The 26,749-nt window shown below is 49.9% G+C and overlaps 1 protein-coding gene across 4 annotated transcripts in view; it reads right to left on the bottom strand.

The window, feature by feature from the left end:
• Nucleotides 1-188: 188 nt before the first annotated feature.
• The window catches only part of ncoa2 (nuclear receptor coactivator 2), a 76,515-nt gene continuing 49,954 nt past the window's right edge, over nt 189-26,749 (bottom strand). For 2 of the 4 annotated variants that reach the window (XM_034289320.1, XM_034289321.1), the window contains 16 exons: nt 25,118-25,219; nt 24,147-24,287; nt 23,841-23,988; nt 21,894-23,298; nt 17,459-17,669; nt 16,924-17,145; nt 15,699-15,917; nt 15,297-15,408; nt 13,508-13,673; nt 13,069-13,228; nt 12,637-12,794; nt 11,924-12,001; nt 11,312-11,801; nt 7,617-7,800; nt 6,820-7,006; nt 189-4,343 (listed from right to left, as the gene is read on the bottom strand). In XM_034289320.1, coding sequence (XP_034145211.1) covers nt 4,332-4,343; nt 6,820-7,006; nt 7,617-7,800; nt 11,312-11,801; nt 11,924-12,001; nt 12,637-12,794; nt 13,069-13,228; nt 13,508-13,673; nt 15,297-15,408; nt 15,699-15,917; nt 16,924-17,145; nt 17,459-17,669; nt 21,894-23,298; nt 23,841-23,988; nt 24,147-24,287; nt 25,118-25,219 — 3,995 coding nt within the window. In that variant the 3' untranslated portion in view covers nt 189-4,331. The remainder of the gene's footprint in view (nt 4,344-6,819; nt 7,007-7,616; nt 7,801-11,311; nt 11,802-11,923; nt 12,002-12,636; nt 12,795-13,068; nt 13,229-13,507; nt 13,674-15,296; nt 15,409-15,698; nt 15,918-16,923; nt 17,146-17,458; nt 17,670-21,893; nt 23,299-23,840; nt 23,989-24,146; nt 24,288-25,117; nt 25,220-26,749) is intronic. The other 2 variants (XM_034289322.1, XM_034289323.1) reach the window with 2 other exon arrangements.

The raw sequence follows: 26,749 nt of genomic DNA, 5'->3' as shown, positions 1-26,749 counted from the left end.
ACTGAAACAAATTTGAGTTGTCCACGTTCCCATAATTTCTTCTTTACCAGGATTTTTTTTTCTTCCTACCTGAACACAAAATCACCTAAACACAATTTTTTTTGTCATAGATTATATTACTTCCAGCTCTCTACTCAAACGGTAGTAAATATATAAGAAATAATTCAATATAAAGTATAGAGAATAGATTACATGTTGCAATAACAGAACTCTTTATTTACAATGGTACTATTCAACATCAAATTGCAAATAGCATCAGCGAAGCCTTATTAGTTGACAACTTGCATATAACTGTTTAATAAATTTCTGTCGTTATAGCCTATTTTAACATTTGCATAAAATGCTCACACTAAAGATTATAAACGTTGATGCTTTACGGGTGAACGAACGAACGAACAAACAAACAGAAGGTGTGATGCTTCTCTCTGAACTAGGCTGCAAAAATACATCTCAGAACAACTTGCGACAATGTAAGCTTTCTCCGGAAAGTTCTTAGAATATATTACATATTGCTTCAATATCCCATTGCATCGTCTTTTTTCCCGACAGTCCAACAAACCGTCCTGTGAGGAGAGAAAATATACAAACAATACAGCCTTCAATCAATCACAAACATAATGCAGCGGGGAACGGGAGGACAGAGTGACAGAGGCCCAGGCTACTGCGTGTATGTACAGCAACTTAGATGTTAAGTAACGATGCACCCATTCCAAAATGTACAGGATTCACAACAGAAATATGATACAGCTTTATATTATACAAGAACGACAACAGACAATCTAAGGCAATATGCTATTTCTTTTAGCATTTCAAGGTTCTTGCATTACAGCTCTAAGAAAATTGTCGGACTACACAAACAGGATAGTTAAAAAATCTCCAAAATGAAAAAGGTAAGAAGAGAAAGTATTCAGTTGTAAAGTGATTTCAATTGAAAGCCTGTAAGATTATTTTGTTGTAGGGCAAATGGGTTCTTTGCTCTAAGTCCTGATATAAATGCTATTAAAAAACGCATTCACTTAATGGCTTATATTCATTTCAAAATCGTAACAATCTTTGGGAATTTTGCAAAGGAGGGGTGAGAGTGATCTAGTTTAAAATTGGCTACACTACAATGCCTGTCATTTACCATCAGTGACATCCAGCTTTTATCAAACGTAAGGTGATCAAAGATGTTTAAAGTACGGGAACTCTGAGCTTCTGAGACAGAACCAATGCCCATACAAAAACAAAGGCCAAACGATAAAATTACAAACAGAACCACAAGACACCATTTCCCGAGGCTGCAATCCAGCCCTGCTTTGTGTTAACATTCCATTATTTCTTACCAATCGAGTACAATATGTGGAACGGTGGCACAAAAAGACAGTTACCCAGGCTAGACTGTGTCCAAAACAGCCAAAGTGCCACTGTACTTTAGCATTTAAAAGCAAGGCAGCCCCCTGAGCATAGATCTGGGATAATCTTTTTACACACCAGTCTTAGCAGTTACAATTAGGGAAGTATAAAAAAACAAAAACATCTCAGAACAGGGCTTATGGGTAACGGAGTCCATCTGGTTAGTGGCATTGTGGACTCACTAATCCAGCAGATACCAACCTGCAGTGGAAACAAATGGGTACATTCTGCATTTCTAATACCATACTACGCCCCAGACAACACATACTACGCCCCAGACCACATGACTAGTTGTGACAACACAGTCAATATCAAATCCCTCATCAAGCCCAGTTATGGTGTTGGACAGGCGCGCACACTTGTGGGGACCCTAATTATAACTTTCTACATTTTACCTCTAAGCCTGAAATTATCTGAAAAATTTACCGAAATTATCCTTCCATTGGGTTCTTGCAGGGATTTTTGGTTCCCACAGGCATCGTAAGACACACAGCGATCTGTCTAAAGTTCCTCTGGGGTATTAGAAGTACAGAATATACCCGTTTGTTTCCACTGCAGGTTGGTATCTGCTGGATTAGTGAGTCAAAAGTAGTGCACTAACTGGGGTTCCATTTTGGAGTTGTGCTCTTATCGGCTGTAATGCATGGAAGGGTTGAAGGGTAGGGTGCTTCTAAGAAGTGTTGTCAGTTAGCCACAGTGTTTTTGAACTCAGGCAGTAAAACTTTATTTTATTTCCAAATCCATTTTCAATTACATCATATTACTCAATTAGTATTACTCAAATTAGTATGGTGACATCATATTTCCATGCCCCCCCCCAACAAATACGGTGACATCATATTCCCGTGCCCCCATAACGAATACGGTGACATCATATTCCCGTGCCCCCCATAACGGTATGGTGACATCATAAAAATCCCTGCAAGAACCCAATGGAAGGAACATTTCGGTAAATTTTTCAGATCCCACGAGGAAAACAATTTCAGGCTTAGAGGTTAAATGTAGAAAGTTATAATTAGGGTCCCCACATGTGTGTGCGCGTGCGTGTGGGCGCCTGTCCATCAACACCATAACTGTGCTTGATGAGGGATCTGATATTGACTGTGTTGTCACAACATGTGGGTTCTAAGCAGTCAACCTAGCATGTCGTCTGGGGCGTAGTATGTGTCGTCTGGGGCGTAGTATGTGTCGTCTGGGGCGTAGTATGTGTCGTCTGGGGCGTAGTATGTGTCGTCTGGGGCGTAGTATGTGTCGTCTGGGGCGTAGTATGTGTCGTCTGGGGCTACCCTTCAACCCTTCCATGCATTACAGCCCATAAGAGCAAAACTCCAAAATGGACCCCAGTTAGTACACTACCTTTGACAAGGTCCCAAGGGCCCAGGAAAAAAAAGCAGCACACTTCGTAGGACAGAGTTCCATTTGGGACGTCGCCGGGGGAGATCGGGTCAAACCAGACCGGGAGATGGGCTCAGGCACTACGGGCCTTTCCAGTGTGGACATGATTCACTCTAACAGAATCGGCTCATTTTATTCAAACTGACTCAGTTACACATCATTCAGTTAAAGTGTCTCAGCTAAAGCAAGAATCAGCCCAGTGGAGTCATCGAAACTCTGTGACGTATTCCACTGACTCCCTCCCCGACGGCGCCCCTCGGGGACCCTAAGCAACCCCTTTTGCCTAGAACCGGCTCTGCATCCAAGTAAGAAGGCGAGGACAAAAGGACGTCATTGAAGAAATGAATCGGGGCCCCTATAAATCTGCTGCTGCTATTCTGCAATAAACCTGGGGCTCCAGCCAGAGAGGTCATAGTGGAGACCCAAATGGCCACCCTTTCGCTTGTTTAGCGTAGCCATTTGGGACTTAGGCATTAAAATTGGGGTTCACCACCACACGCTCCCTGCTCGACACCCACAATGGCGCTGCTGCATTATCTGAGAGAAATCTGGATTAGAGAAGTTTTCAATATAATCTGGATTAGAGAAGTCTTCAAAACAAATTGTAATAAAAAAAAATAATACATATTGTTAATACTGAGTCCTATGGACCGGTGGAGCGTAAAATGTGCCTCCAGGAAATAAATCTGTACAAAAATTACAAAATTAAACAAAAACTAAAAATAACAAAACAAAGATTCCCTAGTCATTGTTATTGCTTGTTTACTTACATCACACTGAGAGACCAGAACAGCACCTAGCAGCTTGTACGAAGCACCAAGACTCCAAAACAACATAGAAAGCACACGTCTTCCATTTCTACTTCTTTTTGTAGAGTTAGCTATGTATAACTGTATGGCTGTGTTGAGTTTTGTCCTGTCTTTCTTTCTGTAGTGCTAGCTCTACGCTGAAGGCTGAATAAGCAAGCAGAAATCTGTACACTGTATACACAATCCCCCCCCCCCCCCATAGTCAACTCCCCTTCTCAGTTGCCTGGCCGATGTAAGGGGTGGGGCTAACAGAGGGGAGGGGCCTACAGTAAGTCACACTACGGTGAATGCAGCTTGACAGACAGGCTCAGGCGACTGGGACCAGACACGCCACAATAAATGCTGGTCGTGCACCAGGAAGTGGGCAGGGGCAACAGCCGATTGACCCCAGGATACTGATGTCATTTTCACCTCCTAGGATCCCCAGGTTGAACGGCCTCCGTCGGTCCACACCCAGCGGGTGAACAATGCACAGGAGGGAGGGGTTAGGTGTTTGAGGATGGCCTCCCCCCTTAACACTGGGGTCCTGGTAGGGCGCACCAGTAAGGGAAAATTCCAGGCACAGTTGATGCCATGGGGGTGAGGGCGGACGCCATGATGGGCGGGGTCAGGTCCATTCACAGAGTGGTTGGTTGATCGGTTGGGTGGTTGAGGATGAACCAGTGATCTCATTGGACTATGGGATCCAGGCATAGCATCAAAGTGCTGGTTGGCCGAAATGCTCCAACAGGATCAACAGTATTTCTGTGAAGAGATGAAGACAGTGTAATCAAACATACACATGAAACATGAACACCTTAACGTGAGCATGGTGCTGTATGAAAACACAGCGGTTTTAAATACGTCAGTGTAAAAAAAAAAAGAAAGGAAACAATCATCTGAAGGGTAGTTGCAAGGACTTAAAGCAGGATTTTGGGTTTGGGTCATTAAGACTAGATGGACTCATTTCAGATGAACGTCTCAGACAGTCGCGGCACGTGAAGAACACCAGAAAACAAACGATCAAACATAAAAACAAACCACCTCTACTCAAACTAATGTTCGACAGCTTGAATAATTGAAGTGCCAGTATAATTTCGATGGAATAGTGTGGGTTTATAAATCAAGTGACATTACAGAGCAGTAGGCTGTAACTATTGGCCTGAAGTGCTCAGACTAACACATCCCTGCTAGTTGATTAAATATTAATTGCTGCTTATTAGGCTTAAAAGCAACAACATTACACTACAGCTCTTAAATAGACTGATGAGAAGAAGAGGAGAGAAATTAAGCACCCAATGAGCATGGAGTGATATGGAGTTTAACTGGCATCAGAAGAAGGTTTTGCATCTGTCCAATTGCTTCTTGATCTTAGTGCTTTGTTCAACACCATTGATCTCTCCCTTGTGTTGGAGAGACTGGAAACCCATGTTGGGCTACGCGGACACATTCTTGCCTGTTTAGATCTTATTCATAAGAAAAATATCAATTTGTATGCGTGGATGGCATGTCCCCTCTGACAAATCAAAGGTATGTTTTGGTGTTCCTCAAGGCTTGGTTCTGGGATCACGTTTGTTTTCATTATATATGTTGCCTCTGGGTGATGTCATCCAGAGTAACAATGTCAATTTTCACTGTTTTGCAGATCACAAAGTTGAAACATGGAGAAGCCCTACAATGACCCACATTGTAGCTTGCGTTTCAGACATAAGGAAGGGGATGACAGAATATCTTTTGCTTGTTTTAGGACCCAAAAAGTTATTTGTTGTCAGATCTCACAGCGAACCTCGACGGTTGTACCTAGATACCCTAAAGAGCAGCGACAGACCTTGGCTTTACCCTCAACCCTAATCTCACTGGATGAACATAATATATTTCAAGAGCCGCCGCCCCCCCCCCCCCCCGCCATTTTCCACCTAAAACCCCCTCAGGTTTTCAAAGGTGTTTAGGTTCAGCAGACTGGGACGGCCATTGCAGAAAGCTGATTCTATGGCGAGGAAGACTAGAGTGGAACTGGACCAATGCTTTGCATTGAACTACGACTCCCAGGCATAATAATAAATATAGGCTCTTCGCAGTTATCCCTGCAAGGGGGGGGGGCACACAGAATTTAAACCACGGGTGCTATACGGCCATGTGGAAGGAAGCTGGAAACCTTCAAACTCAAAGCGAACAGGCCGAACCCTGGAAATATAGAACTTCAGGGGTGTTTGTTGTAGCAGATGGAAATTTGACCTGAGGCCCAGGGATCAGACAAAACACCCCTCTACTCCACACACACAACTGATCCCGTTATTATGTCAGTGTGTACTTCCCAACCGCTGGCAGAGCCCAATAACTCCTGCGATCACAAAACACGGCTAATTAGACTAAATTATTCACAAGGGGAGTCACGAGAAAAAGGGGCTCAATCGAGGAACACGTGCCGAGGCAGGCACTTAGGGCATGCGTCCCAAATTGCATGTTATTCCACACTGCTGTAGCTCAGGTCAGACGTAGTGCGTGTCGGAGGGAATAGGGGGCCATTGGGGACTCCCCGGGGTCTTGCTATATGGGCTATTTGTAATGGGGTGAAGTTAAGGAATGCAATGCTTTTATCAGCAAATGCTTGTTTACTGCCTCCCAACAGGGAGTGCTTCTGGGAAATGGGTAAACCAGACCTGCGCTCCAGAGCCACTGATCTGGGGCCGGTTTCAACCAGGGCCGTGTCATAACAGGTCAAACAAGTCCGGTTATGACTTGCTTTGATACGGCAATGTCATGCCCACACAGGGCGTTGGGGAGTTATAACCAAGTAGGAATAAACCTTTGGCATTTGCAATGCAACTATTTAATGCCACGCAGAGCATTTGGCTAAACCAGCAAGAAAACTGAATGTTTATTTTAAAAAATTTCATGCGAAACATCCACATGTTAATGTTTTCAGTGCTGGTAAAAAGCGATATGGATTAAAACAGAGAGCATCAGAGCAGAACCCATCTTGTGTTCCCTGGGAATTAGAGGAGAACCCGTCTTGTGTTCCCTGGGCATTAGAGGAGAACCTGTCTTGGGTTCCCTGGGCATTAGAGGAGAACCTGTCTTGGGTTCCTCGGGCATTAGAGGTGAACCTGTCTTGGGTTCCTCGGGCATTAGAGGAGAACCCGTCTTTTGTGCCCAGGATATCAGAACTCATCGTGTTCCCCGGTTCTATGGCATGCTTACGCATGGCTATGCAGGCCATATGTTTGACTATTCAGGGTACCTGCTCCTGTCCCAAGGTGGTCATCCCAGGCGAGGTGACGCTCATCTGGCCGGCCATCTGACTCATGGCGGCCATGCCGCTGGCGTTGGTCGCCATGGAGATGTTGACGTTCATCCCGCTGTACATGACCCCCCCGTTGGTCTGCTGTGGTGTGAACTGGGGAGGTGACGGTTGTGTACTGAACATACTGGGGGGGGAGAGAGAGGGACGGGGGGGGGAGGGACAGAGAGGAAGGGAGGGAGAGACAGAGGGAGGGAGGGAGAGAGAGGGAGAGAAGGAGGAGAGACAGAGGGAGGGGAGGAGAGACAGAGGGAGGGGAGGAGGGAGGGAGGAGAGACAGAGGGAGAGAGGAGAGACAGAGGGAAAGAAGGAGAGACAGAGGGAGAGAGGAGAGACAGAGGGAAAGAAGGAGAGACAGAGGGAAAGAAGGAGAGACAGAGGGAGAGAAGGAGAGACAGAGGGAGAGAAGGAGAGACAGAGGGAGAGAAGGAGAGACAGAGGGAGGGAGGAGAGACAGAGGGAGGAGAGACGGCGGGAGGGAGGAGAGACGGCGGGAGGGAGGAGAGACGGAGGGAGGGAGGGATGGATAGACGGAGGGAGGGAGGGAGGGATGGAGAGACGGAGGGAGGGATGGAGAGACGGAGGGAGGGATGGAGAGACGGAGGTAGGGAGAAGCTTGGTTATTAAAGATGGTTTCCCAGCACTCAGCATTAATGAGCTTAACTGTGGGTTAGACTGTGACAGTACCGTACACAGAGTTTATAATCTGGCCATTTCTGACCTCTGACCTCTCTCACCTGTTTCCCCCCATGTTCCCCGGCGGTGGCCAGCTGTTCACGTCAGACGAGGCCTGAAAGGCGGTGTTGCCCTGGCCTGGCTGTTGCATCATGGGAGACTGGGCGTGGGCCATCCGAGGGGAAAGCATTGGACTCTGGGGCGTCGCCGGACCCCCAAAAACCCCGTCAGGCTGCTGGGACATACCTGGTGGATTAGAGGTTAAAGGTCGTGGGTCAGGGTTAAAGGGTCAAACTTGCCTTGGCTAGAATGACGTGGTGTAGTGAGTTAGGACCAGCTTGCCCCTCCCCAAACCTAACCTCCAGCCCCTCCCCGAACCTAACCTCCAGCCCCCCCCCGAACCTGACCTCCAGCCCCCCCCCCAGAACCTGACCTCCAGCCCCCCCCCCAGAACCTGACCTCCAGCCCCTCCCCCCGAACCTAACCTCCAGCCCCTCCCCCCGAACCTAACCTCCAGCCCCTCCCCCCGAACCTAACCTCCAGCCCCTCCCCCCGAACCTAACCTCCAGCCCCTCCCCCCGAACCTGACCTCCAGCCCCTCCCCCCGAACCTGACCTCCAGCCCCTCCCCCCGAACCTGACCTCCAGCCCCTCCCCCCGAACCTGACCTCCAGCCCCTCCCCCCGAACCTGACCTCCAGCCCCTCCCCCCAAACCTAACCTCCAGCCCCTCCCCCCGAACCTAACCTCCAGCCCCTCCCCCCGAACCTGACCTCCAGCCCCTCCCCTTAACCTTAATCAAAAAAACAACTGTACTATCCCAATAATCCTTATAATCCCAGTACATTATAGAACATGCATAACACACCGTACATACACACTTTCAACAAAACAACAGCCGATTATTACACAATGAGAAGCCATGTCGGATCGGACTTAATACCAGAAGTCTCAAAAGACAGGAAGCTACAACGGTTGTGACCCAGGCGTTGCTAAGCAGCCATGTTCTAAGGTTTTATGATGCGTTGCTTCTGCGGGAGGGGTGTGGGGTGGAACTGCATGCATGTTAGTGAGAGAGAGAGAGAGAGAGAGAGGAGAGGGTGGTTTGTAGTGTGTGTGGACAGGGTGATGGCATGAGGGCGTTTCAGACGGGATTATTTGCCAATTACCTGGGAAATTACAGACCTCACTAACAAACCAGTGGATTATCATCTGCTGAAATATTGAATATGTGTGTGTGTGTGTGTGTGTGTGTGTAAACACATACATTTTGTCATTATGTCCTGTCTTCTGTTTACCCCACCTTAGCTAATTGGGAACCTAATAAATGACTACACCTAATAACAAAATTAATCTATATATTTCAACTAACTAATTGAGAACTAGTTAATGAAAGTAGTCGTTATGCATCTATTGTACCATGGACTGGTAATGTAGTTTGTGTGGTACAGAGGTTTGCCTACTGCCCTCTAGTGAACGCTCAGAGGACTTTAACCAGCCACAACCATCAGTGGTGCTGATCAGACAAAACCATAACTGGACATCCCTACACTGGCAGGGGAGGAAAGAGAGAAGTTTAAACGATCAAATCCTGAGGAACATTATGGTTGGTCCCCAGATGTCCCCTCTTCCATGTCTCGATTAATGAAATTCAAAATCTTGACTGTACATTGTGTAATTCGGTCCACCCAGACCTGGATCTGGGCATCAGTGAGCTCCTGGACAGTCTGTGGCACTACTTGGCGGTGTCGGATACACCGATACATAACGTCCCAGAGGTTCTCAATTGGATTCAGGTCTGGAGAATATGAGGATCAGTCAATGGCATCAATGCCTTCGTCATCCAGAAACTGTCTACACACTCTGGCCACATGAGGCCAGGCAATGTCCTGCACCAGGAGGAACCCAGGGCCCACCGCACCAGCGTAAGGTCTGATGATGGGTCTGATGAATGGGTCATCATCATGCTGGTACCTAACAGCAGTCAGGGCACTGTTGGCTGGTATGTGGAGGTCTGTGCCACCCTCCAAGTATATGCCTCCCCAGACCATCACTGACCCACCGCCAAACCGGTGGATGATGTTGCAGGCATCATCACATTCACCACGGCGTCTCCAGACTCTTTCACCTCTGTCACATGTGCTCAGTGTGAACCTGCTCTCATCTGTGGAGAGAACAGGGCGCCAATGGTGGACCTGCCAATTCCAATTCCAGTCTACTCTGATGAAATAGTAAAACACAAAACTAGAGACTAATCAGTCAGGAAGGACAAGGAGAGAGTATTTGTCTGTGGACACCACCTGCAAAACCATTCCCTTTTTGGAGGTGGTCTTGCTGTTGCCTCTCTGGTGCACCCGTTGTCACTTTCATTTACACCAAAACAGGTGACATTGATTCACAACCGCTTATGCTTCCTAACTGGACAGACTGAAATCCCTGAAGATTAAATTACTTGGTGTTATACTGTGATGAATGTGTTCCCTTAATTTTTCTGAGCAGTGTGGTTCAATTGAGTTTAGCTTTTGCAGCACAAAGGGGAATAGTACATTAATGCACAGACACACTATTCGATATGTGTTAATGTCTGTCTGTACCAGCAGTACAACCCAGAGAGAGACCCTCGTGCGCACACACACACACACACGAAGACCCCCCCCCCCCCCCCCCCCCCCCCAACAATCTGCTGAGGAGAAATTGTGCATTCTCTTGGGTGAAGATATAGAAACAATAGACCTGGTATCTGAATGTGTCCTGACCTGTCATTACAAAAGAGAAGCAATAGCACCCAGAATGTAAATGTTTGATTATTACTATTTATTTATGTTTATTCTCTGTAAAATAATCATATACTGAATTTATTTGATTGTGCTTTTATAGTTTCATTGTATTTATTACTGTGTCACTATTGCTACCCAAAACATGTTTGCTTTGGAGAACAGTGGCAACCATCCATTCATGCCAATAAAGCACCTATTGAACTGAACCCGCAAGCACACGCACACACACACACACACACACACACACACACACACACACACACACACACACACACACACACACACACACACACACACACACACACACACACAGATCCACACACACAGACACACAGATCCACACACACAGACACACACAGACACACACAGACACACACAGACACACACAGACACACACACACACAGATCCACACACACAGACACCCACACACACACAGAGAGAGAGAGTTCCACACACACACACACACACACACACACAGAGAGAGTTCCACACACACACACACACACACACACACACAGAGAGAGAGAGAGTGAGAGATCCACACACACACACACACACACACACACAGAGAAAAAGAGATCCACACACACACACACACACACAGAGAGAGAGAGAGTGAGAGAGTTCCACACACACACACACACACACACACACACATACACACACAGAGAGAGAGAGTTCCACACACACACACACACACACACACAGAGAGAGAGTTCCACACACACACACACACACACACACACACACACACACACACACACACACACACAGAGAGAGAGAGAGAGAGTTACACACAAACACACACACACACACACACACACGTTTGTACAGCTACCCTCATGGGGACCAGAAAATAGAAATTGCATGCTCCCTTGCCCTAAACTTAACCCTAATCTAAAACTTAACCCACACACACAGTCCCACACACACACAGTCCCACACACACGGAAAGGCTGGGTGGGAGGGGTTCAGCAGTACCTGAGTGGGGGAACTGAAAGGCACTGTGCTGGTGAACATGATGCGGGCTGACTACGACCCCATACTGTCCCGAGCCCATCATCATCATCATCTGGGAGTTGGAGGAGGAAGAGCCATGCAGGGCGTGGTGTGGGGGGAGAGAGGGGGGCAGGCTGGGGGACAGGGGGGAGGAGAAGGGGCTGCTGGGCGGGTGCGGGGGCGAGGCCAGGCCTGTACCGTAGGGGAACTGCTGGGGGCTGGCCTGCGGTATCCGGGGGTTACCCAGCCCTCCTGTAGTGGCAGCCATGTTGGGAGGCAGGCTGAGTCCCTGTGCTCTCATCACCATGTTCCTCTGCTGCTGCTGCTGTTGTAGCTGCTGCTGCTGCTGTTGTTGTTGTAGCTGCTGCTGCTGTTGTTGTTGTTGTCGCTGCTGGTCCAACTGACGCTGACGCAGGTGGTTGCTAAGGAGTTCTCGCTGGCGCTGCGCCAACATCTGAGCGTTGATGGAACCCTGGATGGAGATTCGGGGGGAGAGATTCTGTGACTCCATCACAGGCGTGAGAGACCACGGGCCGGATTCTGTGAGCTGTGCAAATGAGACACACCTTGACGTCATTTCCGTGGGAAACATACCTGGTTGGGGTTACTGGACCTCAGCGGTAAGTTCATATTCGGCACTCCGCCCAACTGGTTCATCACAGGCTGTCGGTTCTGAGGACAGAGATTTCAACAGTATTACAGAAGGAACCCTGTCATCGCACTGACTGGTCAGCAGATGGCGCCATGATCCCCCTGCTGTTGTTCAGGACAGTCATCAGAGACAGACACACAGAGACAGACACAGAGACAGACACACAGAGACAGACACACAGAGACAGACACACAGAGACAGACACACAGAGACAGACACACAGAGACAGACACACAGAGACAGAAACAGAGACAGACACACAGAGACAGACACACAGAGACAGACACACAGAGACAGACACACAGAGACAGAAACAGAGACAGACACACAGAGACAGAAACAGAGACAGACACACAGAGACAGACACACAGAGACAGACACACAGAGACAGACACACAGAGACAGAAACAGAGACAGACACACAGAGACAGACACACAGAGACAGACACACAGAGACAGAAACAGAGACAGACACACAGAGACAGACACACAGAGACAGACACACAGAGACAGACACACAGAGACAGACACACAGAGACAGACACACAGAGACAGCCCAAGGCTAAGTACACACACATCCCTCCATAGCAAAACCGATATTGATCTTGGCAGATCAGTCCCTAAACGGTGTGTGTGTGTGTGTGTGTGTGTGTACCTGCTGTGCCTGCAGACGGTGGGCCAGCTGTAACCTCAGGGTGCTGGGTTGGGTCGGTACCCCTCCTTGGGGCCTGAGCCCTGCTCTCTGTTGCATCCGCATGACAGGGTAACCGGGCCTGGGTCCCAACTGACCAGCCAGAGGATGGAAGCCTTGCCCTGACGGAGTGGAGGTGGAGGAGGAGAGGAGGAGGAGGAGGAGGGGAGGAGGAGGAGGAGGAGGAGGAGGGTTATTCAGGTCACAGTCAGAATCCCGCTGTGCCCAACTCTCCGGGCCATGTCACCGGCGGTCTGTACGAGGTGGTTATGCTCCGGGCTCCGGCGGGTCAGGACTACCCAGAGTCGGTCGGATCACAAGGCATGAGGAACTGAGATTCGTTAAGGGCCCAACAGTAACCCGCAAGGCGTGATGAAACGTGGTGGGACTCTCTACCTGTGGGGTCCGGCATGGTTCCGCCAGGCCCAACTCCATGGGGCCCCCTCTGGCCCAGGTGGCCGCCCGCTGGGGGATACTGTGGGCTGAAGGCCGGTGGCTTCTGGTCCAACATCATGGACGGGTCGGAGGAGAACTGGTCCGGGTCCGCGCATGGGCCCTAGGGAAAGGGGAGGAGCCAGATGAGGAAGAGAGGAAGGACAGAGGGATTAGACATCTCACCAAAATATCTAACACTTCCAAACATCTGAGGACAAGCTACTGGAACCCAAACGAGAAACGTGTGTTTTCTTGTGTCCGTTTGACCAAGTGAAACCTTGGAGGCGTGGAGGATAAAGAAGTGGAGGACGACTGGGTGAACGGTTCCCGTAGTCATGAACTGGACATCACAAATGGACCTCCTGGTTCTGTGAGGCCAGGCGGAGTACCGGAGACTGACCTGTCCCATGAGTGCAGGTATCCCCAGAGCTCGGTCGATCTCCTCCAGGCCATCAAAGTCCTTCAGCATGGTGTAGAGCTGGGACAGAAGGGCTCCCTCATCGCTGGTACCTCCATCCCCGGGACCCCCACACATCACCTCCTCCTGTTGGGGGGTGTACAGAGATCTGGGGAGAGAGGGAGGGAAAAGGAAAATGAAAGATACAGCAGAGGGGGCATGGGTAAAACGTTACGTTAAGCTAGGTCCCAGGTGAGAACCCACTGGAGGCTATTGGTAAAAACCAAGGAGTGCCTGGACACAGCGCTTAGCCCTAGTTTGCTGACCATACAGTTAGGTCCGGAAATGTTTGGACAGGGACACAATTTCTGTAATTCTGGCTCTGTACGCCACCACAATGGATTTGAAGTGGAACAACCGAGATGCAACTGAAGTGTATACTTTCAGACTTCATTCAAGGGGTTGTATGAAATATTGTATGAAACGTTTAGGACTTGCTAGCATTTTCATACACAGTCCGCTTATTTCAGGGGCAAAAAATTTAATTGGAAAAATGAACACAATCATAAATAAAATGTTCATTTTTAGTACTTTGTTGAGAATCCTTTGCGGGCAATGACTGCTTGAAGTCTGGATGCATGGACATCACCAAACGCTGGGTTTCCTCCTTTGTGATAATTCGCCAGGCCTTTACTGCAGAGGTCTTCAGTTGTTGTTTGTTTCGTGGGTCTTTCTGCCTCAAGTATTTCAGCAAGTGAAATGCATGCTTGATCGGGGTTGAGTTCAGGCGATTCACTCGTCCATTGCAGAATATTCCACTTCTTTGTCTTAAAAAACTAGGGATTGTTTTCACAGTATGTTTTGGGTCATTGTCCATCTGTAAAGTGGAGCGCTGTCCAATCAACCTTAATTTGGCTGAATCTGAACAGACAATATATCCCTACACACTTCAGAATTCATCCAGCTGCTTCTGTCTTCTGTCACATCATCAATAAACAGTAGTGACCCAGTGCCATTGGAAGCCATGCATGCTCATGCCATCACACTGCCTCCAACGTGTTTTACAGATGATGTGATGATGATTTGCCCTCATGAAGTCTTCTCTTTAGGGTAGACTTGGATAATGATAATCCTACCTCCTGGAGAGTGTTCTTCATTTGGCTGGATGTTGTGAAGGGGTTTTTCTTTGCCATGGAAAGAATCCTACGATCATCCACCACTGTTGTCTTCCATGGACATCCAGGCCTTTATGTGTTGCAGAGCTCACCAGTGCGTTCTGTTTTTCTCAGAATGTACCAAACTGTTGATTTGGCCACTCCTAATGTTCCTGCTATCTCTGATGGATTTTGTTTTGCAGCATAAGGAAGGCCTGTTTCACTTGCATTGAGCGCTCCCTTGACCACATGTTGTGGATTCACAGTAACAGCTTCCAAATGCGAATGCCACATCTGGAATCAACTCCAGACCTTTTACCTGCTTAATTGATGAAGAAATAAAGGTATAACCCACACCTGTCCATGAAACATGTGGCAGGTGTGGGTTACCCTAAAATGAACGCTGAGAGATTGCACTTTAAGCCCATATTCATTATGCAACTGTAACTTGAATACACTTTGGTAAACAGCCAAAATAACTAAATGTATCAGTATCCAAGTAAATCGACCAACACTTGAGATGTGTTATTGGACTAATAAAATGGCCAATCAGCATTCAGGATTCCAACCATAAGGCTTAAAAGGTGTAATCTGGTGTGAGGCGGTGCACGACGGTAAAAGGCAAGTGGGCTCTTTACCTGTTCTGGTTGAACGGCGTCTGTTCTATTGGCATTATGCTGTCTGGCCACGGAGCCGTCTGATTGGGTGGAGCCTGTTGCTGGGAGAACTGCTGGGTCCTCATACCCATCTCTTGGAGAGACACATGACAGCTGGTTAGACATTCAAACTCACACTCCCAAACTGGGCCAGAGACAAGTGTGTCAGGCTGCAATTCCCCAGGCAGGCCACCAGGGGGCATTTGTGTCACATAAATTATCCCTTCACACGTAAACCACGAAGCCACGAGAGCCAACATGAACACAGGACAACCGAGGATAAGTGACCCTGGGCCAACAGAAAGCTTGCAACCATTACAAGCTGAATTTACAAAGTCGGAGTAGAAAAAACGTGAGGTAACAGACGACGTTGCAGGGTCTCACCTCCGGCCATCATCTGAGACTGAAGCATGTGCCTGACCCCTGACCCCGGCTGACTGCTGGCTCTCATCGGGCCTCCGCTGTTGGGGCCCATACAGCCGTGCATCGCCCCCTGCTGGCCCGGAGGCGGGGCGGAGGCCGACCCAGAGCCTGGCCCTCCAGGACCCCAACCTCCCTCCTGCTGCATCGGCTGGATCCCATGCCGGGCCCCCCCCATCAGGCCTGGAGGACAGGGGGACAACACCAGGGAATGTGTTAAGAGTCTCGTGGAAACACTGAGGGTCAACGACAGCCACTGGAGAGCATGGACAGAGGTGCCAGTCACCTTACCTGGACTTCTCCAATAACCACGGGTCAGAATGGATACAGCTGGAGCAATTTTATTTGGGCACAATTCTCCTAACCAGCCCAGTCAACGTCGCGTAACCCCCACCGCTACAAACGCCCATCCCCACCGCTACAAACGCCCATCCCCACCGCTACAAACGCCCATCCCCACCGCTACAAACGCCCATCCCCACCGCTACAAACGCCCATCCCCACCGCTACAAACGCCCATCCCCACCGCTACAAACGCCCATCCCCACCGCTACAAACGCCCATCCCCACCTAACTTCACCTGATGAAGTAGAAATGGCAAAAAAAAAATATACATAAACACAAGCTGTGTGGGTGATGTTGACTCCTCCCACTTCCTGCCACAGTAAGAGGAATTGATTCTGTACGATGTGTCATCGTTGTGAAATGAGACCCCCCCCCCCCCCCCCACAGATGGGGAACAAGAAGCGGATTTTAGCACCTTTTTCTACCGTCTTGCTTTCCACAGAGTCTGACAAAGCCACAAAGCCCCCCCACTTGATAAATCTTAATACATTTAAGAAAAACATAATAGCCTTTTTCTGGCAGAAATTCAAGTTTAGGTCATACATGGTTAACCCTAACCACTCAGTGTGTTTATGTGTCTATTCTAATCTGTTAAAAATATAATCTGATTTTAAGAAGACATTTTAGAAACAGGCAGGGTGACTGTCCCAGACCAGGGAAAAACTACAGCCTAAAGGTCAAGGTTCACAAAAGGCAACAAATAAATGCAGCAGTTAGGGAAGTTCACACTGACTCAGAACATACCTCTGATCATTTACAAGGAAAGTCCCATCATTTGTTTCATGCTCTTTTCAAGACAGTCCGAGGGACCAAAAAACCTTCTTCACTGAGGACTGAAACCCACCTGAGAGGTTGGTCTGATTAGCCATCAGGGTGTTGTGGTTTCCCAGCATGCTTTGCTGCTGCAGGTGTGTGTAGGGGCCAGGTGTCCTCATAGGGGGGTATTGAGTCTGGGGGGGCCCTGACGGGGCTTGGCTGCCTGATACGTTCATATCCAGCGAGACACTTCTCACAGGGAGACCCCGGCCTGGTCCACTGACCCCTGACCCTCTCTGACCTGCATAGTCTGGACAGACAGAAATAGAGAGAGAGAGATGAAGAGAGAGAGAGATGAAGAGAGAGAGAGATGAAGAGAGAGGGAGAGAGAGAGATGAAGAGAGAGGGAGAGAGAGAGATGAAGAGAGAGGGAGAGAGAGAGATGAAGAGAGAGAGAGATGAAGAGAGATGAAGAAAGAGAGAGATGAAGAGAGAGAGGATGAAGAGAAGAAGGACAACATGAATGCAGATGGTCTAACTGATGAAACACTCATCTTGCTCTTGTTTATTTGAAAGTCAGAGTGAAAGACAGATGGGGGGGTGAAACAGAGAGGACTTCTTACTTCCTGGCCCCACGTTGGGCTGCATGTTCCTCTGCTGCTGCGTTGCCATGGCATTGGGGTTGCCAGGGCTGGTTTCCTGGGTGATGTGCAGGATGTCGTTGATGATGTTCTGTTTGTCCAGGGAAGAGGGGAGGGAGACGGGGCGCGGCTCACAGAACAGCTGGGGCTGGACACACTGGAGGTCATCCAGAATATCATCCAGCTCTGATGACTGACCGGGGCAAAGACCAGGAGGACAGAGTGAGGTGCAGACAGTCCCTCACACCGGCTTCAACATTAACACTCTAGTAACGGTACATATTGCATTTGTACATCGACAGAGTCCTAAAGGACGAGTGGTTCCCTGAAAGGCAGCTGACAGAGGAGCAAATGGCGTGCGTACACACACGTACGCACGCACGCACACACGTTTGTACAGCTATCCTCATGGGGACCAGAAAACAGAAATGGCATGCTCCCTTGCCCTAATCTTAACCCTTACCCCTAACCCTAACCTCAAAAAAGTAACATTTATGCCTAAACTTTACTTAGATGTAATGCCTAACATGAACCCTAAACTTAACCAACAACACCTGGACCTTAAAGAAAATTCTAACTATAAAATCAATTGTAAGTTTGACCCTAAACCTAAACCCTGAGCCGGAAATTGACTTTTGCCTCACGGAGAACGGCAAAAGGTCCCAATGAGTCAAATTTTTTCTGGTTTTACATTTGGTACCCATGAGATCAGTAAGGTCGAACCCACACCCACCCACCCAACTATCAAGGTGAGGACCTAATGCCTAAACTTAACCCAAGCCTAACCTCAGATAAAGCTTCTCGTTAAACTGACGACCACCAAAATGTCCTCACGTTGGATATTTCCCTGGTTTTAACATTGTAGTGAGAACCTTCGGGAACTCTCACAGACCTGTATCTGGCAATGATAATACCACGCACAAACCTTGTAGCACTGACCACACACACAAACTCTATGACACACAGGATATGGGCTACAGAATGAAAAACATTAAACAAACGTATGGTATTTCTGAAAGTCTGGCATTTTTCAGACATTACATTCCTGTAGCTCAGCCAACTTGGCACCGAAAGTGGAAACCAATGTGTGTGTTAGCGTGGTATATCCAAGCTAAAATGTTTGGCATGTTTGGTCTTGCATACCTGATATCAATGATGGATAATAACACAAAACGCTGCAAGTCAGTTTCCTTTTTTTGCTGCTGTCAATTTCAGCTTTAACTACCTACTGTAAATAATGTTGGTTAAGAACTTGTCTGGATTGCAACATTTGACTACATTACCCACAATACCTAGTTTGAACTCCTTCACCTACTACCACCATACACTTCCCAGCAAGTTCCGACCTCAGTGACCCCCACTATCACCAATCCACACAGCAGGAGGTCCAGACCAGCACCCATTGGATAACAGAGTGCAATCTGGGGAACTCCTCAGTCACAACAGCGTATGGAAGCAAAACCCACAACAGCAGTTAAATAAAGAGCAGTGATGAGTTGCTCCACTTCCCTGGATTAAAGAGAGACCTATGCTACGCCGAGGCGTCCCAACCCACCCCCCATCCATTCCAGGCATTTGATTTATTCCAGAGCAGGACAACAGATTCAATGTCGCATTGTCAAGCCCTTGATTAGGTGAAGGGTTTCGTACATTTCTGATCAACACCAACATGGGAAAATTTCTCGGGGCCCAGAGGAGAGTTTTGACATCCACTGCCCTGGGGACTGAGTAAATAAGTTGTGGTGTCTGAGAACCGCCAGAAGAGGGCAGCACACTATACAACTCTATCCCAGCTCAGCCCAGACTGCAACAACACATTAACCAGACAGACTGCCTCTTCATACCGGCAGCAGAAACAGTGGAGAAAAGTCTCTTACAGCTTTGGCCTACTTAGAACATCACATTCATCAACACGGATCCTTTAAACAAACAGTATAACCAGTAGAAAGACCTTTATTTTGAACAACACATTCATCAACACAGTTCACCAAGAACTAGACTAACATAAGGACTGTAGTAAGAGAGAGGGTAGTGAGACAGGAGAGAGAGAGAGAGGGAGTGAGACAGGAGAGGGAGAGAGAAGGGGTGGGGAGAGAGAGAGAGAAGGGGTGGGGAGAGCGAGAGAGAAGGGGTGGGGAGAGCGAGAGAGAAGGGGTGGGGAGAGCGAGAGAGAAGGGGTGGGGAGAGCGAGAGAGAAGGGGTGGGGAGAGCGAGAGAGAAGGGGTGGGGAGAGCGAGAGAGAGAGAGAAGGGGTGGGGAGAGCGAGAGAGAAGGGGTGGGGAGAGAGAGAGCGAGAGAGAAGGGGTGGGGAGAGAGAGAGCGAGAGAGAAGGGGTGGGGAGAGAGAGAGCGAGAGAGAAGGGGTGGGGAGAGAGAGAGCGAGAGAGAAGGGGTGGGGAGAGAGAGAGAGAGAGAGAAGGGGTGGGGAGCGAGAGAGAGAGAAGGGGTGGGGAGCGAGAGAGAGAGAAGGGGTGGGGAGCGAGAGAGAGAGAAGGGGTGGGGAGCGAGAGAGAGAAGGAGTGGGGAGCGCGAGAGAGAAGGGGTGGGGAGAGCGAGAGAGAAGGGGTGGGGAGAGCGAGAGAGAAGGGGTGGGGAGAGAGAGAGCGAGAGAGAAGGGGTGGGGAGAGAGAGAGCGAGAGAGAAGGGGTGGGGAGAGAGAGCGAGAGAGAAGGGGTGGGGAGAGAGAGAGAGAAGGGGTGGGGAGAGAGAGAGAGAGAAGGGGAGAGAGAGAGAGAGAAGGGGTGGGGAGAGAGAGAGAGAAGGGGTGGAGAGAGAGAGAGAGAGAGAAGGGGTGGAGAGAGAGAGAGAGAGAGAAGGGGTGGAGAGAGAGAGAGAGAGAGAGAGAGAGAAGGGGTGGGGAGAGAGAGAGAGAGAAGGGGTGGGGAGAGAGAGAGAAGGGGTGGGGAGCGAGAGAGAGAAGGGGTGGGGAGAGAGAGAGAGAAGGGGTGGAGAGAGAGAGAGAAGGGGTGGAGAGAGAGAGAAGGGGTGGGGAGAGAGAGAGAGAAGGGGTGGGGAGAGAGAGAGAGAAGGGGTGGGGAGAGAGAGAGAGAAGGGGTGGGGAGAGAGAGAGAGAAGGGGTGGGGAGAGAGAGAGAGAAGGGGTGGGGAGAGAGAGAGAGAGAAGGGGTGGAGAGAGAGAGAGAAGGGGTAAATGACAGGAAGAGGGAAACCAAGTGTTCTCTCCATCAATACAGAACATAGGTTAAGAACTGGCCACAAAGACATTCTCCTCATATTACACAGACAGGCAGGCAGAAAGGCAGGCAGAAAGGCAGGCAGACAGACAGGCAGGCAGGCAGACAGGCAGGCAGACAGGAAGGCAGACAGGAAGGCAGACAGGAAGGCAGACAGGAAGGCAGACAGGAAGGCAGACAGGAAGGCAGACAGGACTTGGTTTCTCCTAGACTCAACCACATTATAACATTAATATTCTCCACTTCAACAGGGCATCATCAGTAATCATCTAATTGAATGATCCCATTCATCTATTTGAACATTTAGAGGTTATGAATTTGAGTGGAGTATTTTCTCCTCTAATTTTCAACAGAGACCATCACTAATGACCAAGTGATTATTCTCCCATGTTCCCCTCCCTGCTGCCTTCCTCAATCTCCATGGTAACAGGGGGACCGGCAGCAGGCAGCATACGGCCCATCCCAGCGTCTACTGAGACCGGACCCCCATCCCAGCGTCTACTGAGACCGGACCCCCATCCCCACCGTCTACTGAGACCGGACCCCCATCCCCACCGTCTACTGAGACCAGACCCCCATCCCAGCATCTACTGAGACTGGACCCCCATCCCCAGCATCTACTGAGACTGGACCCCCATCCCCAGCATCTACTGAGACCGGACCCCCATCCCCAGCATCTACTGAGACTGGACCCCCATCCCAGCATCTACTGAGACCAGACCTACTGAGATTGGATGTCTGCAAGATAAAGGAGGGTAGTTTCCAGGAAACTGTCCGAGACAGAGACAGAGTACAAGAAAGAGAGTCCAGCAAGAGAAGGAGCAGATGAAGAGAGGGAAAGTGAGAGAGTAAGAAAAATAAATAGTTTGAGGCTTTGTGAGTCATTCCCAGTACTGGAAGAGACAGTGAGAGAGACAGTGAGTAGTACCCAGTACTTGAAGAGACAGTGAGTAGTACCCAGTACTTGAAGAGACAGTGAGTAGTACCCAGTATGTGAGGAGACAGTGAGAGACAGTGAGTAGTACCCAGTATTTGTTCCAGTACACAGCCTTTTTTAGACTGACCCAGTAAGGCATCTAAAATGTATCCCTTATATGGTGCCTGACCCTCTGTGACCACCTCACTGGACCAGAACCTTCTCAACACCACTTCTTCTCTGCATCTCCTCTATTGGGACTACTCCTAAACCCCGTTGTCAAGAGAGACAGCATCCTCAGACACCCACCTGCTGATGGTAGTTATATCCAGGGTCCTGCCGCTCCGTCTTCACATGGGGGGGTTTCACGCCCCCCTCCCTCTTCACCTCACCTCCGCCCACCTCCATTTTAGGCTTCACGCCGCCCTCGTCTTTGTCCAGCAGGTACCTCAGCAGGGCGTTGTCCTTCTTCATGGGGCTCAGAGGCTCCTGTTTGGGGGTGAGCGTACCATCCGCACCCCCCCCTGCCCCGCCGGTTCCTCCTCGACCCTGCTCCACCAGCTCTTTGCCCGTGGCCTCCGCCGTCAGCTTGGCCAGGTCCACAGGGGAGGTGCTGTTCTGAAGAAGCCTGTGTAAGATCTTGTGTTTCTCCTTCAGGGAGGCGCCGTGGCCCCCCGTGGAGCCTGGACCCGGAGCGCCCCCCGGCCCCATTGAGGTGTCCTTGGAGTTTGGGGACGAAGGGGAGCCCAGGGGCTCAGACTTGGTGGTGAGCAACTGAAGGAGTTTGGTGTGACCCTTGTTGTCGCCGTGGAAACCATGGCCCTGCCCATCGGGACACTCCGAAAGGCCATCCCTCTCCTCCTTGATGTCTCCGTGGTTACCGCCGTTGTCGTTTCCGTCCGTCGACCTGTCTGTCTGACCCGCCTGACCCTGGTCAATGTGACCTCCCTGACCCTGGTCAATGTGACCTCCCTGACCCTGGTCAATGTGACCTCCGAAAGAGTCTGCGTTACGGTTATTACCCGCGAGCTTGGACATCATATTAGGATTCACCCCCGTACCCACTGCGACCCCGGCTGGCGACCCCATCATCTTCCTGTCCGGCGACCCCGTGGCGTGCGTGTGCGGTTGCCCGCTCCCGCCCTGTCGGCCAGCGTGGCACTCCGTCAGGGCCTGCAGCGCCGACAGGGAGCTGCTGGTGTAGCCGTTAGCTGCCACAGGGGAGGGCGAGTGCAGACCCAGGGCCACGCGGGGGCTCCCCGCCATCCCCGGAGACGCCCGGTGCCTGGGGGAGAGCATGGACCCCTGCTGCCCGGGATGGGGGACTCCGGCCGGGCTGGGGCTGCCTCGAGACGGGCTGCTCATCCTCCAGTTGGCCCCCGGCTGCAGGCCGGGATGGTTGGCCGGTACCCCAGAGGGGTGACCCGTGGCCTGGGTGGGGCAGCCGTAGCGGTAGCCCTGCATGTGCCCCGAGCTCGTTCCTCCGGACCCCGGGGCTCCGTGGGCAGGGGAGAAGGGCGTGCTGTTAGAGCTGACCATGGCGTCCTGACCCTGGGGACCCGGCCCTGAGGGGGGACCCGGCCCTGAGGGGGGACCCTGCGTGGGCGGGGTCATGGAGGGGTTCGGGGCCATGGGTTTGGGGCCCATCCCGGGACCCTGCTGCGGTCCCTGCGGAGTTTCCTGACCCGCTCCCATTCCGCAGCCAGACTGCTCCCTGGGAAAAACACGGCACAGTGGAAGTTACACACACATGCATTTTTGCAATCACTAACTAGCTTTAGCGCAGTGTCTAGGCTATGGTAGCAGCTAGCATGCTCTACTGAGAACACTGGCCTTTTCAAACACTAACATTGTAGTGGAAGGGCCCTGCTTTTAAGGGTACAACTTGAGCCTGGCACAACATTTAAAACAACACACAGAACACGGAACTGAATTCAGGCCAAACATTTTAAGGTCCAAAGGACAATCGCGGAAAATCATTCCACATTTTCCATTTTGTCGTGTTCATTTTTATGCCCAATCAAACGGCAGGTGAAAAGTCCATTGCTTGGTACCCAAACAGCCCTGCTAGTTACCCATAACCCCTCAGGGATATAACTCCAGCACTCTACCGCTGTACAGATGTTAAGGCGTTGGGGGTTCTGTAATCCTGTACAGACGTTAAGATGTGGGGGGTTCTGTAATCCTGTACAGATGTTAAGGGTTCTGTAATCCTGTACAGACGTTAATATCTGGAGTCTGGGGTTCCGTACGTACCGCTGCAGAACGTGTAGAGACATGTAAAGCTGGGGTTCATTGGTGGCAGGAAAGCGGACCAGCTTGCTCTTGGTGTGTGCCGACACCAGGGTCCCGTCCGACAGAGTAAACCTGTAAATGGGGCTGAAGGCCTGGCCGTGCCGTAACACTGGAAACACACACACACACACACACACACACACACACACGTTGAAACCATTTAAAGGGTAACTACTGTAACGTTAAGACTAACACATCTGAGGCACCGACACGGGACAGAAACGCACGACCCAAAAAAGCTGTCAACTGTTGTGCGTGATGACTCACCCTCCTGTTGGTGTCTTTTAGCGAAGGACATCTCCCCGTCGTTCTGTAGGTGAAACCTCTGGATGGACCTTCTGACCAGATCCTCCCAGCCTGGCTTCATAGAGGCTCTCAGCAGACTGGTGTCCAAGGACGTGATTTTACCTACACACACACACACACACACACACACACACACACACACACACACACACACACACACACACACACACACACACACACACACACACACACACACACACACACACACACACACACACACACACACACACACACACACACACACACACACACACACACACACACACACACACACACACACACACACACACACACACACACGTTTTACTATGCAGGAGAGGACCTTATCTAGACAACGAAACAGGAACACACAGTCTCGAAACCACCTCCTATGTGTCTAGTTTAAAAGGCCTGTCAGGTAAACTACATAGATGACTGACGGCTCCAAATGAAGAGTCTCGTCGTTAACTGACCGGCTGGTACTGTCTCACACTACAAGGACAGCACTTCATCAGAGACAGTGTGTGTGGTGTGTGTGTCCCATCCTGAGGGCTTCCATCTAGAGCTGCATAATGAAACGATAGGAAACCTCAGGGTTTGTGGTACAGGGCCAAGATACCGCGGCTAAGAGCTGTTCCTCTGGACAAGGCATCCCGGAGGGCTGGGATACAGCACTCAGGCGTGGTATATCGGCCGTTTAAACACACCACACACCTCCGAGATGCTCCACTGCTATTATCAACCGAGTACCATGATGTCACAGCCGAGGTATACAGAGTCATAAACCACGTCCTATCATCAGGTCACCGTTAACTGGCTGTTCTGCGACCGCCTGGAGGTCGCGATGACATGATCGTGCCAGCCTGGTCCGTGACTGGCCGGTGTGAATCGGGGGAACGTGACTGGCTCACGCTGGGTCAGGTGGTGTGGATCCTACTGGCATGATTGGTTACCTTGCAGGTCCTGGCGGGTGGTGAAGCTCTCGTGCGTGGGCAGCGCTGGCCTCTCTTTCATGGGCACCCGGCGGGCCACGCAGATCAGACAGGACTGGAAATCTAGAGCGAGGGAGAGAAAGAAAGAGGGAGAGAGGGGGAGGTGGAGAGAGAAAGAAAGAGGGAGAGAGGGGGAGGGGGACAGACAAAGAGGGAGAGAGGGGGAAAGAGGTAGAAAGACAGCCTGGTTTATTTCCAGAATGTGTTCATATTAATCTAGTTATTAATTAGAGTGGGGAGCAGGGCAATGCTCCTTGGCCAAGTGTGCCAAATGCCACCATACGCCCTTCACAGTGCACTACTTTTGACCAGTGCCCTAAGGAAGAAGTGCACAGCACACAGGAAAAAGGGTGGTCTTCAGGACACACCCTCAGCAGACAGAAAGACGATGACACAGAAAAGCAAGGGAAACGAGTGTGACCTTTAGAAGGGTGACTGCAGGGCAAAACTACACACTAATGAGCCCCTCGGCTGCACAAAACACACACACACACACGCACACACACACACAGGCAAAATCCAGGACTAGGGGTGACCCTAGAAAGGGATGCCAGCTTGGTGTTTCTCCAGCCAGTTTGCCCTGACACACAGCAAACAGAGCCACTTGGGTGGTCAGAGCCCTAGACTTCTCCATCTCTCTATCCCTCCGTCGCTGGCAAGAAGTCTCATTCCTGCTAGTGAACTGAGCGATCATTCCACACACACCAGCACTGGACTGGATCCAATGCTTGCTCTCGCCCTCCCTCGGTTTCTCTCTCCCTCTCTGGCAAGTGCTGTCATTCCAGCTAGTGAACGAAGCAATCATTCCTTACAAACATAAATACACACCAACACCTTGGACAGGTTCCTAGGGAATCCAGTTTGTCAGTCAGACGGAGATGTAACATCACCATAAGTCCCATAAAGCTCCTTGGCCCTCTATATTCATATTGAGATGTGGATAAGCAGTAATTTGCTGAAATCTGGACCTACCAACAGTGGTTGATTTCCAAATGGCCAAGGCCACTAGAGGAATGCAGTGCATTTTTAGGATAAGGTGACAGTCAGTAGCTATTGAAGTCCAGTGCTCTGTAGTGTACCCAGTAAGTAGCTATGAGTCCAGTGCACTGCGGTATAACCAGTGAATAACTACAGGAGTCCAATGCACTGTGGTATAACCAGTGAATAACTACAGGAGTCCAATGCACTGCGGTATAACCAGTGAATAACTACAGGAGTCCAATGCACTGCGGTATAACCAGTGAATAACTACAGGAGTCCAATGCACTGCGGTATAACCAGGAGTCCAGTGCCTACTTCAATTTTTCTCTAAAAATGTAATATATAAATTCTAGCCCTACAGATCAAAACAACCTATAACAAATATAAAAAAAAATACGTATATATATATATATATATATATCATAACCAGCACCCCCAGAAAACGACTGTCAGATTGGATGGTAATGTTGGGGGGATTGAACCCGTGACTAATCTACAGGCACCTCTGGATTAGTTAACATGATACTAATGGGAGATTACAGAGCTTAGCGCTAAAATAATGTCCGTTGCCATGACTTCCTGTTCCCCCGTGTGGGAGCGGGGCACCAGGGA

The sequence above is a fragment of the Esox lucius genome, chromosome 21, assembly GCF_011004845.1.
Source record: "Esox lucius isolate fEsoLuc1 chromosome 21, fEsoLuc1.pri, whole genome shotgun sequence".
In the NCBI taxonomy this organism is placed as follows: Eukaryota; Metazoa; Chordata; class Actinopteri; order Esociformes; family Esocidae; genus Esox; species Esox lucius.
Note: the sequence above shows the minus strand (reverse complement) of the source record. Positions and strands in the feature narration are given on the sequence as shown.